The sequence below is a fragment of the Loxodonta africana genome, chromosome 4, assembly GCF_030014295.1.
Source record: "Loxodonta africana isolate mLoxAfr1 chromosome 4, mLoxAfr1.hap2, whole genome shotgun sequence".
Classification (NCBI taxonomy): domain Eukaryota; kingdom Metazoa; phylum Chordata; class Mammalia; order Proboscidea; family Elephantidae; genus Loxodonta; species Loxodonta africana.
Window position 1 is genome coordinate 43,700,846 of NC_087345.1, and position 12,596 is coordinate 43,713,441.

The 12,596-nt window shown below is 41.9% G+C and overlaps 1 protein-coding gene across 2 annotated transcripts in view; it reads left to right on the forward strand.

Annotated features, from left to right (window-relative positions):
• Positions 1-12,596, forward strand: part of POC1B (POC1 centriolar protein B) — a 167,495-nt gene that overhangs the window by 151,512 nt on the left and 3,387 nt on the right. Inside the window, exon 11 of one of the 2 annotated variants that reach the window (XM_023559445.2) lies at positions 12,444-12,563. In XM_023559445.2, the coding sequence (XP_023415213.1) occupies positions 12,444-12,563 (120 nt within the window). Of the gene's footprint in view, positions 1-6,197; positions 9,010-12,443; positions 12,564-12,596 lie in introns of those variants that run through there. The other variant, XM_064283754.1, reaches the window with a different exon arrangement.

The window sequence follows — 12,596 nt, forward strand, 5'->3', positions numbered from 1 at the left end:
TACGGCTTTTGAGGCAGCAGTCACATTAGTAAAAGGGGGGCTTTTAAGATCTTAATTTAAAAAATAGTTACTTTCCATTTCTATAGAATGGTTGAAACTTCTATTCTATACTTTTCGTAGTGCCATTTTTTATTATACAATGACATCTTGCTAGAAATACTGGTGAAGAGTTTTTTGAATGTAAAATTTAAATCATCTTCATAGCGAAGGTTAAGAATACAAACTAGCCGAAAGATGGTATTTGATCAGGACTTGTGGAGTTTCTAGATAAGAGGTTTGGATGGCTCCCTGATTAGGCCATTAGTATGTGCCTGTTTTAACTCCAATACCTGCATATCTTCCTGGGTCTATTCTGATAGCTGAGAGAACAGTGCATCATTCTGTCTTGTTGGTGCTGGTGGACAGAGTGGTCAGGAGGTGGTCAGTGAGTCAGCTGAAGCTTCTACACCAGTATTTCCCTGAATGGTACAACACAATAGAATTGGCTAGCCCTCTTTTATACGGCAATGGAAAGAATTACATCGTCTGTTCATCAAATCCAGAATACAAAATGCTTTCAAGTCCTCCAACTATCCTCTTTCCTTTTTCCTTAATGTCATTTCTCATTAATCCCCTATACGGATGTTCCATGAGAAAAGACTGGGCACTATAACATACCTACTGGGAAGAAAGCAACATAAGTTCGAAATATGGTCTCTGGGAAAGCTCATAATTCAATTGCAGGAAAAGAATGCAAATTCAGAGGACTTCTCGTTAGCAAGTGAAAAACCACTAACATATCCAAACATAACATGGCATTCAGGGCACACCATATCTGTTCCTGGCCAACGTCACCTAAAGCACATACCATCTGTGCCCCACCCCACTTTACTTGCTTAACTTCCACTCATCCCAGAAGACTCAACTCTGCCATCAGCTTTTCCAGGAAGTCCTATGACACCTCAGAGAATGAATGTCTTTGTACTTCCGAAGGCATATCTCAATCACTGCCCTTATCACATTTTATTATAACTTTTTTTTTTTTGCATGTGGACTGTGAACTCCACGAGGGCAGAGACTGGGATTTACTTATCGGTGAATCTCCAGCACGAAACCCACTGCCTAGCCCAAGTAAAGACCCAGTAACAGTTAGTGCGCAAATTAATCAAGTAACTACGGAGGGTTTGCAATGACAAGGAATGACTGGGTAATCAGACAAAGCTTCTTAAATGAGTTGGGTGTTAAGTTTGAAGGAAGAAGTAATTGGACTGTTGGGCATTAGATCGGGCATACCATTTATGGGAAATGTCAGCAGCTGCATCGCGCTGGCTGTCATGGAACATCCCTACAGGCATTAACAAGAAATGGGATTAATAAAAGACGAAAGAGAATAGTTGGAGGACTTGAAAGCACTTTGTATTCTGAATTTGATGAACAGACCATGTAATTCTTTCCATTGCTGTATAAGAGAGGGCTAGCCAGTTCCAGCAGTGCCCTGATCGAATTCTTACTGGAAAATCCATGTTGGGCTTATTGAAATCCCACTGTGCTTTCAGTTTAATGTAGCATTTCCTTCATTTCCTGTCTGAAATCCTTACCCATCTTTCGGTGGTAGCTGTGGGTTATTTCCACATCCTACAGTAAACCTACTCCCACAGAGGTACAAGGCAACTCAAGTTTTTCCTGAAGGTTGCCACTTCCTTATCTTCAAGTGACTATCATCTCACATTTTCACAAATGATTTGAGCATCATTTCTCATGTATTCTCAGGTAATGAAAAGCCCTTACTGTAGTCCTGCACTGACAGCAGCTCCATTAGAAAAAGGAAATGAGCAGAGCTGTTAACCAGAACACGCTGTACCTTTTTAAACATTAACCATTGTTAAGGCCTGTGGACCTGGCTGCTAAAGGCAGTGGTGGGAATTAGGAATTACATGACACATACACACACACACACACACAAAAACCCTACCTATGGAAAATTTTAGAGTTCACATCTACTTTGGTCTCCCAATTTTATGTGTCTTTTTTATTTTGTTTTGTTTTTTGAGAAATAGATGTATAACAAAATTGACCTGACTCTTATCTGAAAGTTGCTCTGTTTGAGCCACGTCACGTTTAGAAGAGCAGAGTCATGCCTTTTGACAGTATTTAAGCCAGGATGACATCATGCCATTAGAACATCGTTGTGGAAGGGATATCTGTTCTATGAGGAACTTTGTGTTAGGAATCAGATGGAACTTGATAACCTTTGCTATTTGCTGGCACAGCCTGGGCTTATACGGTCTATCATTGATTTTTACAATTCACAGAGCACTTTTTGCTGCTCTTTTGATTTTATATATTTTTCTGTAGATGTGAATTGTGAAAACCAGCATTCAAATTCTTCTATCAGAAATGCGATGGTGGCAATCAACATCATTTTATTATTGACTACTTACTATGTGCCAGGTACTGCGCACATGATCTTGGCACACTACTTCTATTACAGCATTTCCCAAGGTGAATTACAGTAAGTCGTATAAGCATCTGTCTCTCAAGGTCCTAAGTACAGGGCCTATATCTTTTTCATTTTGGTATCCCAGTGCCACGCACATATTACGCACATATTAGATACTCAGTATATGTCTGTTATATGAATGGAAACAATTTGAGACAACAAAATCACACCATGGACAGGATTTAGAAAAAAAAAATTTTTTTTGTAGTATTACCTAAACCCCAGTTACAGAGGAAGAGATAAATAGAAGCAGTGGTATATAACCACTCTGTAATATTAGAAATAAAGTTTTTTTTTTTTTTTAAAAAAAAAGAGAAATCATATAAAACTGAAAATACTTGTGACAATGTCAAGTGAAAATATCATGACATTAAATTGATGTACAGTTTGGCTGCACCATATTATAGGGAGACTAGTCAACCCTGGAAACCCTGGTGGTGTAATGATTAAGAGCTACCGCTGCTAACCAAAAGGCTGGCAGTTTGAATACACCAGCAGCTGTGGGACAGTTCCACTCTATCCTGTTGGGTTGCTATAAGTCGGAATTGACTCGACCATAATGGATAACAGTCACAGGAAAGGAAAAAGTATACTAAAATTCTGATAGCAGTTAAGGTGTTATAATTATGGATGCTTTTTGCTTCTTTCCCTATTTTTTACATTTTCTATTATACATTAGCCCTGGTGGCGCAGTGGTTAAGAGCTTGGCTGCTAACCAAAAGTTCAGCAGTTTGAAGCCACCAGCCAGTCCATGGAAACCCTATGGGGAAGTTCTACTCTGTCCTATAGGGTTGCTATGAGTTGGAATTGACTCGATGGCAATGGGCTGGATTTTTGAGGGGGGCTTATTACTCCGATCTCTGCCTCCATCTTCATGTGGCCTTTTCCCCTCCATGTCCCCTATTATACCTCCATATTGAAAATGTAAACATAATTTTAAAAGAAAAAGAAACCAGCAATGTTAATAGAGTTGTCCTTGGGTAATGAAATAATGGATGGAATTTATTTATTTAGCTGGTCTGCACTTTCAAAATTTCCCACCATAAACATCTGTAACTATTTAATTAAAAAGTTTTCTAATCTAATACAGCAGAAGACACTTGCCACTGAAACTATTAAAATCCACATCTCCTTTTTTTTTTTTTTTTTTTAAATGGTTCAGAAGACTTCTCAGGATCTTTGGGTAGAATCAGAAACATTTCCATGTAATTCCCCAAAATCATATTTGGTCTAAATGATGGATTATTTGACAGGTGCCAGTGCCATGTTACAGTGCCAACCGTGAAATTATAATAACAGTAATGAAAGTTTGCTCAATTAACTTTAATCTAATTAGGTTAGTAGCTGAGTGCAAACTTTTCGTGCCACCCAGGGACCTCAGAGAAGCAGAAGGTTTAATGTATCAGTTAGATGTGGATTATACAGTCCAAGTGGCCACACTGTCAGAACAGGTCTTGATACACTTAGTATAACACGAACATACAGTAAAGGTAGTTGCCATTTAGAAATATAAATGGCCTGCATGTTGGGAGGAAACCCTGGTGGCGTAGTGCTTAAGTGCTACGGCTGCTAACCTAAAGATAGGCAGTTCAAGTCTGCCAGGTGCTCCTTGGTAACTCTATGGGGCAGTTGTACTCTGTCCTGTAGGGTTGCTATGAGTCGCAATCAACTTGACGGCAATGGCTTTGGTTTTGGTTTGGCTATGTTGGGAAATCTGGCCCTTCTGCGTCTCCTATCAGGCTTTCAGATCAGAACTTTCCCCAGCCTTTTCACCTCCCGACTAGATGTCTCCATGATGAGGGCTCTCTTCCTGTTTACCCTGACCGCTTGCATTTTTTTTTTCTTCCCCCCTTGCCACTGCTCTCAACCTTCTTAGGCGCCTTGCTTCTTGGTTATTTGTTCCCACAATTCTACTGGGATAGCCTGGCATCTTTCACAGCAAGATGGCTTGTTAACAGACGGCTCCTGTCTTGTTTTAAACAATCTTCTTTTCCTGTCTACTTTGCAAAGCTCCTGGGGTCAATTAACATTAATTGTCCAGCAAAGGAGCTGCTCAGACAACTTCTGGTGGGATAAAATTGGACCTCGCCACTGAATAACGACAATATAATAATAAATAAATGTATGCCCTAAAAGAGCATTAAAGTCCTTGGTTCTGCACAAATTAGAAGAGATTATCTACAAACCTTGGGATTAAAAAATCAGTGATTTAGAATTTCCGATCCTATTAGAAATGCTAATCTCATGAGAATGGAGAGAACTGTTTGTGAAAGGGGTTGAGCTGTGCAGGCTGTGTCTGTCCCCACTGTCCTGGGGACTTTTATAATTTTCTGTGACAAGGGAAGGAAAGGGAAGGGGAAGGAACATTTGTTGAGGACCTACTATATTCTAGATATTGGCCAAGGGGCTCTCACACTCACTGCAGTTCATCTTCGAAGCAATCCTGCAAAGCAGGATTATGGTCTGCCTTGTTGTTCCAAGTGAAAAATCTGAAACTCAGGGAGATTAAGTAGGCTGACCTGGGTCAAACAGCCGGGAGGTAGCAAACTTGCAAGTGGGGATTTGAACTCAGGATTTTATGAGTCCAAAGCCCGTTGTCTTCTAACTACATCAGTTGCCGGGCTTCGTTAGATAGCTGGCAGCAATGACTCAGGTTATTAAAGGCCAAAAAGCAAGGTACAGGTCATCTCTTTGAGGCTAGTCCCAGCCTCCAGTTCTCGTAGGCTCCAGGACTCCCTCCCTCACCAATACCTCATATACCTGAGATGAGAAGTCACGTTATTATTCCTAATTTACTCCAGAAAATCATGATTTATTGGCCACTGCCCAAATACTGACTGGCTGCCCCTGTGTCGTTTGAGTAGGAGCTGGATCAGGCAGTAGAAGGGGCTTGAGGATCAATGGAAACATTCTCTATCCCTAAATGTCTCTTTATCAGAAACTCCACCATTACAAAGTCATTTCTTAGGACCTGACACCCACCCCCCCACCCCCCCGCCCCCCCGCCAAGTATCCTATTGAAATGCATGTTGTTGTTAGTTGATATCAGTCAGCTCCAACTCATGGTGACCTTATGTATAACAGAATGAAACGCTGCCTGGTCCTTTGCCACCTTCATGATCGTTGGTATGTTTGAGTCCATTATTTTGGTTATTTGAAATGAATCAACCTTTAAAAAGATAACACCTGAAATTCTTTTATTACCTAGCATCTTGGCAAAAGGTTGTTGGGTGAGGCCCATAGGCCAGGTGCTTGAGTGGGGAGCCCACTGGATGAGTTCTAGAATAGAAATTTCTTCTATATCACATTGTACCTCACCTCATGTTCAGCCTATCTTTAGGTTTCAATTTTTTTCTTGGTAAAAAAAAAAAAAATCAGTAATAATGAGATTATTGGAAGCAAGAATTTAAACCACCCATGAATTAAAGCCTGTAGTGGATTTAAGTTGCTGGTTTTGCAGAACTATGAGCCAAATTAACTTTAAAGATTTTTTAATAGGCAATTTTAGAATAGTTTTAGATTTACAGAGGAGTTAAAAAGATGGTAGAGAGAGTTCCCATATACTCCACACTCAGTTTCCCCTCTTGCTAACCTCTTACATTAGTATGGTACATTTGCCACAACCAATGAACCAAAACTGATACATTATTATCGACTAAAGTCCATACTTAATTCAGATTGCCTTCGTTTTTACCTAATGCCCTTTTTTCTGTTCCAGGATCTCAACCAGGATACCACATTACATCTAGTTGCCATGTCTCAGGCTCCTCTAGCCCATGACAGTTTCACAGACTTTCCTTCCTTCTGATGACCTTGACAATTTTGAGGAGTACCCATGAGTCAGAATCTACTTGATGGCAACTGGTTAAGGTCCTTGGGTGGCGTAAACAGATAAGCGCTGGGCCACGAACCCAAAGGTTGGCGGTTTGGACCCACCCAGAGGTGCCTAGCGATCTGCTTCTGAAAGATCACAGCCATGAAAACTCTATGGAGCTCTTCTCCGAAACAAGGGGTCACCATGTCTTGGAATCTATTTGACAGCAACTGGTATTTTATATTGTTTTTCAATTTAGGTTTGTCTGATGTTTGTCTCATGGTCAGACAGGGGCTATGGGTTTTAGGGCAGACCACAAAGATAAACTACCATTTTCATCGCATCATTTCACAGGTACATGCTATCAACATGACATATCTCTCTTGATTTAACATCTATTTCTAAAGAAAATAAATCCTGTAAAACTAAAGAAAACTAGCCTGAACCAGAACTGAACCCGTACGTCTTCTAAAATGATTAAACGGGCACAAAATCAGATTGCCAAGTTATCTTGAAACAAACTAATTTTTCATTCATTCCCAGTCCCTGGTAGGAAGCAGGGCTTCCAACCGGTTTGTTCTGGTTCGAACCCCTGCTGAGAATTTGCATCTCTAACAAGTTCCCAGGCGATGCTAATGTTGCTGGTTAGGGACTACTTCTGAGAACCATTAGCAGAGCAGTGGTTCTCAAAATTTATTACACATAAGAATCACCTGGGCATCTTGTTAAACTGTGGATTCTGATTCTGTATAACTGAGGTGAAACTGTAAACTTCGAACTGGAACGAATCCGTTTGAAGCGCTGGTTGGAAGACTTATGCACGTTCCTTTGCTGAAAACATTTGGCATTCCTTAGAGAAAACAGCTGTCTTAAATATAGAGTGCGGTTAGGATGCCATGTATGAGAAATTTTATTGAACTGAGAGTGAGCATTCAATCATTGCACAGTACCAGCTGCAGATATAACCCGGCCTAGTTTACCTACAGGCCTGAAGTCCCTGGAAGACAATATTGGCAATAAACCAGACTTTCACATTTCCTGCCTTTCCCGTGTTCATAACACTCACTTCCAAATTGCTGGGCTGCTTCTAAGAGCTTGTACCATTACCTTGTAGGAAAGCGCTCTTCCTGAAGCTGGCAGAATCACTTTTCATTTGCCTTATGTAAGAACATCATTTTCATTCCCATGATTTAACCCTGATTAAATTTAGCTGTCAGCCTCTAAAGTTCTCTGAAGCATTCAAAGTCAGAATGGGAAGAGGCATGCCAGCAGGCCCTCCGCAATCCCTTCCCTCCTACCTTTGTGCAAGCTCCTTTCCAAGCAGCTGTGCGTGGTGAGACGTCATTCAGACAGGCAGCCTTTGCCAGGCTCAGAAGCAGGTGCTTGGTTTGAATGGGTCCTCCCACCTGTGTAGCTCCCTGCACTGCCTGCCACTTGTGCAGCACTCTAGCTCAAATTGCTGCCTTCAGTTTTTTTGTGTCTTAGGTGAATGCAGCCTGTGGTTTTTGTTTTTATTTTTTTGGCTTCTTGCATTTTTCTTTTCTTGCCAAACTGTCTTGTATTTTTCCTCTTTCTGTTTTGGCTTGCCTGTCCCTAGCCCTGGTGCTTTCACTGAACACCCAAGGTTAAACCCTGGGCCTGAAAGGGCTGTTTTCCCTCGTGAATGCTTTTTCTGTGTGTTCTCCACCTCCTTCCTGCCATTAGGGTGAGCACAAGAGGAGGGGCCAGGAATGGGGATGAAGTGGCTCAGCCTTCCTCCCTGGAGAGGGCTGAAGCAGGCCCATCTGGAGGCGGCACACACAGTTCCACAGGCCTCCTCCCCACAGCCTCTTTATTGGTTCTTTTAACAACCCCAAGGGTCTCGTTGCTCTAAATTGCCTGTTAGGGTTTTCTTCTCATGCCTTCTGTGTGCTCACTATCCAGAAAACTAAGCAGAACTCCAGAATGTCCTCAAAGAGCCCTGGAAATCCTAATACAACACTGCCTTCCTCTTTATCAGTGTCCTTGAAGAATGCATAAGATGATGTTTTATAATCAGGTCCACATGCTTTGGGCTTGATTGATTGATCAGAGCCAAGCTCAGATGCTACACAATCCCCAAAGACTTTGATCTTCCTTGTTCTAGTCAGTGTGCCCAGCTGGATAAATAACATTAGTCTGAGCGTAGCTTCCTGGACAAATGGTAAAAACCAATAGCGTCTTCTGTTTTCTAGAGGCACAACTGCTTCAGATCAATGGGGCTAATCTTGTGGAAACAATTAATGCCAAGGCTTTTAATAGAGACAAAGCGCTTTTGTGTTTACAGTTTCCGATTTGAGAGGTAAAATGAATTTTCTAGGAGCTAAAAGTCTGTTTTATTTAGAGTTAATGGATTGTTAGCATTCATGTGGTTTATTGAGCTCTTAAAAAATGCAACAAAAGTAATAAAACCTGCACTATCACCACCAGCTTATTACAGAAGTTAACTTCTGTTTATGAGTTTTTCAAAGATGACTCCCTTGAAAGCTTGAGATAAATATACTCTTATGAAACAGATAATCATTCTCCCAGTTTGCTCTTATCAGAACAGTTCCACTCGGAAGTGGAGAGTCTTACTGGAATATAAAACTAAAACCAAATCTGTTGAGTCGATTCTGACTCATAGCGACGTTTATACGACAGACTAGAGCTGCCCGCATATTGAGTTTCCAAGGAGTGGCTGGTAGATTCGAACTGCTGACCTTTTGGTTGGCAGCTGAGCTCTTAGCCACTGTGCCACCAGGGCTTCTACTGAAATATGGCTAGTTTAAATAGTTCAGAAATGTTTCTTATGATTGAGCCCATGGCCTCATAATTGGGTTTTGGAGTCCAAGTTTGTCAAGATTCCACTTCATATGGCATGGAAATTCTCAAACTCTCAAAAGATGTGACTCAGTAATGTTAAGTTCTCAGTTGCTAACCAAAAGGCTGGTGGTTCAAATCCACCCAACAGCTTTGAGGGAGGAAGACCTGGCCATCTGCTCCTGTAAAGATTACAGCCTAGAAAACCCTACTGGACAGTTCTACTTCGACTCATAGCAACCTATAGGACAGAGTATAACTGCCTCACAGGGTTTCCAAGAAGTGACATTTTGGTTAGCACCCAGGCTGTTAACCACTGCACCACCAGGGCTCCATGAGGTTGCTTGGAACCAAAAAATTGACTTCATGGCAACTAACAACAAATTTACAGGCAAATACCAAAAGACTCATTCTAGCTTCTCTCCATTTGGGAGAGGCAACATAAAATCAAGTCTCATTTTGTTGATGAAGACATATTTCCATTCTGTTCTCACTAAATTGATCAGATCCCTTAATCTGCCAGGGCCTCTTCTCCCCTGTATCTAAAACAGGGAGTTGGACTAAGGTCTAGCTCTAATAATCTGTGCCCTAATTAGAATAGTGATTAGAAAAGTGGGTTCTGCAGATAACTCTGGTTTCTATGTCAGCCCTATCACTAACCACCTATGTGTTGTTGGGCAAAACAGCTTCAGTTTCCTCATCTGTACAATGCTAACAAAAATAGCACTTACTTAAAAGACTGGGGTAAAGATTAAATGAGATATTTACATGAAATGCCTTAGCATGAGTCTGGCTTAGAGTTGTCAGTGTGTGCTGTTGAGTAGAACTGCCCCATAGGGTTTCCAAGGTTGTAATCTTTATGGAAGCAGACTGACACATCTTTCTCTTGAGGAGCAGATGGTGGGTTTGAATTGTCAGCCTTTCAGTTAGCAGCTGAGTGCTTAACCACTGCACCATGTGGGGTCCATGTTGGATTTGTTGTTGTTGTTAGGTGCCGTCGAGTCTGTTTCAACTCATAGCGACCTTACATACAACAGAAGGAAACACTGCCTGATCCCGTGCCATCCTCACAATTGTTGTTATGCTTGAGCCCATTGAGTTTACGATCACCCTTATCCAGTATAACTTCATCCTAAATCTATTACACTTGTAAAGACCTCATTTCCAAATAAGGTCACATTGACAGATTCCAGGTGGACATGAATTTTGGGGGGGCCACTATTTAGTTTTGGGGAGACATGTCCTATGGGCAATGAAGTAGATGGGAGGGGAGGATTGAAGTCCATTGTGTTGACCACGGGAGGAAGGGTGGGTTCTAGTCACATCTAAGCTAGTTGAATGTACTTGGGAAGTCATTTGATTGATCTCTTTTAGCCTCAGTTTTCCCATGTATAAGATCAGGATGATACCTGCTCAGTTTTTTTTTTTTTAAAGGCCCAGATGAGCTCAGTCATGTATATACAGGTGCTCTGAATTTGATAGAGCATGCCACAAACGCAAGGTACTCATTCAAAAGTTCCAAATGAGAAGAAACAGAAAGACACTGAAATAAATCAATGGATGTCAAAGAATCTGTAAAAGGTTATGCTTTTTAGAACTTTCTGAAACCAAACATTTCCTTCTTTGATTTTTCTTGCCTGGAGTATTTGCATAACTAATGACTACTCCTCAGGAACAACCATTTCTACCCAGAAGACAAGGCCATCAGAACCCCAGGGTCACCTGTGGGCCCTGTGGATCTGAAATCATTTGTTTCTGTTTCCCCACCCCCACCCCAACTGGAATGGAAGCTTCTTGAAGGCAAGGGTCTTGCCTGACTAGTTCACCAGTGCCAGCTATGTGGGGTGGGGGAGAGGAGGGGAGGGGAGGGGGTAAAGAATAACTTTACCTGACACTTAATAGGTACTCAACATATGCTTGTTGAATGAAAGAATACACAGAAGTTGCCTCCCCATTGGGTGCTGGAGTGGTACCTGCAGCAAGAACAAGCCAAAAAGAGAGCAAGAGAGAGAAGAAAAAATGTCAGCAAGTTGAGGAAAGCGCTGGTAAATGTTTCAGGAACATCACATCCTAGGCATCTTTTCCCCCTGCTCCTTCTTGCTCCCTAAACTCTGTGGGGAGAAGGCTGGTTATTGCTACTTTCAGATGCATTTCAAGCCAAAGCTGAAAATAACTTCAAAGCGGGTGACATCTTGGGGATACAGAGTGCCATGACAATGAGATGCTGCATATAGTGAAGTAAAACACAGTCTGACTCTTTTTTTGGTTGCCGTAGGGCAGAAACAGTGGTTCCAGCTGACTCTCAAATTGCTGCCTAAAGGAAGGAATGAGGATCTTCTGGGAAATGGAGGCTCCTAATGCAGGGTTGTGGTTTGAAAGGGTTTCCACGTGGTGATTTTTTAAATGCCTATTGACCCAACTGCAGTGGCTGCTTCTCGGCCAGAATCTGTTATATAATTACTGTGCAACTTTGAGTGCCACTGCCTCTTCCAAGACTGATTTAAACTTACCCACCTAGACCACCATCACTGACGTTTTTCTACACTGTGTGGCTCATTAGAATTGCATTGGCAGAATGAAGGAATCGGGTGGTCTCAACCAAACAGCCTGAGAAAATTGGTTCTCGGGCTCCTTTTCTTTCCCAGGCTTGTACAGCTACCACTCCGTGAGGGATGTCATAACACCAACATTTGGGAGATAAAGGGCTTGAGCAGAATTGACCTCAGGCTCCAGACTGGCTCCTCCCACCTCCCACATTTTGACATTTAGCACTGCACACTGGAAGGCTTAGTTCTGCCCCTTGCCCCTTGAGGAAGCTGAAAGCATCTGAGAAGCTATTTTAGTCAGAATTCTGTGATGAGGGTAACAGAAGCTGACTTTGGATATCTTAAGCAAACAAATGAATTTATTGAAAGCAGAAAGAATAGCTCACAGAAAGAGAAGCTGAAGAACCTATAAAAGGATAAGAGCAGTTCCAGGAATCCAGGTTTTAGGTATAATGTGCAGTTTAGGGATAATGCCGCTGGGACCATTCTCAGGTTTTGTCACTTCTCCCGACACTGAAATTCCAGGTTAAGAGCATGTGATTGGCATAGCTTTAGTCCTTGGCACGGGATGGGGGCACTGTGATTGGCAGCCATTTCTTCTTTAAGGGGAAAAGTGGTTTCCCAAAGAAAATCTAAGGCTCTCCCTCCTCAGCCTACTGTGGCTTTCCTTCGAAGGGGGAAAATGTGGCGCCATGTTAAAAGGAGAGGCGTGGAGGTGGGTCATACTATTTTTAACTCCCCATCTTTCCGTTCTACCTCTTATCTTCCCTCTCCTCTAAACCAGGAATTAGCATGTCAGGTATTTCCACATCAGAATGGGATATGCTCATTCCTCCTTGGCGACAATCTGGGATGTGTGAGCAGCTTAGAAGTTTGGAAAGAAGTGATATTGGAGGAGGGAAAGGTGAGTATCGTGCCTCTCTTTTGAGTTGTGTTG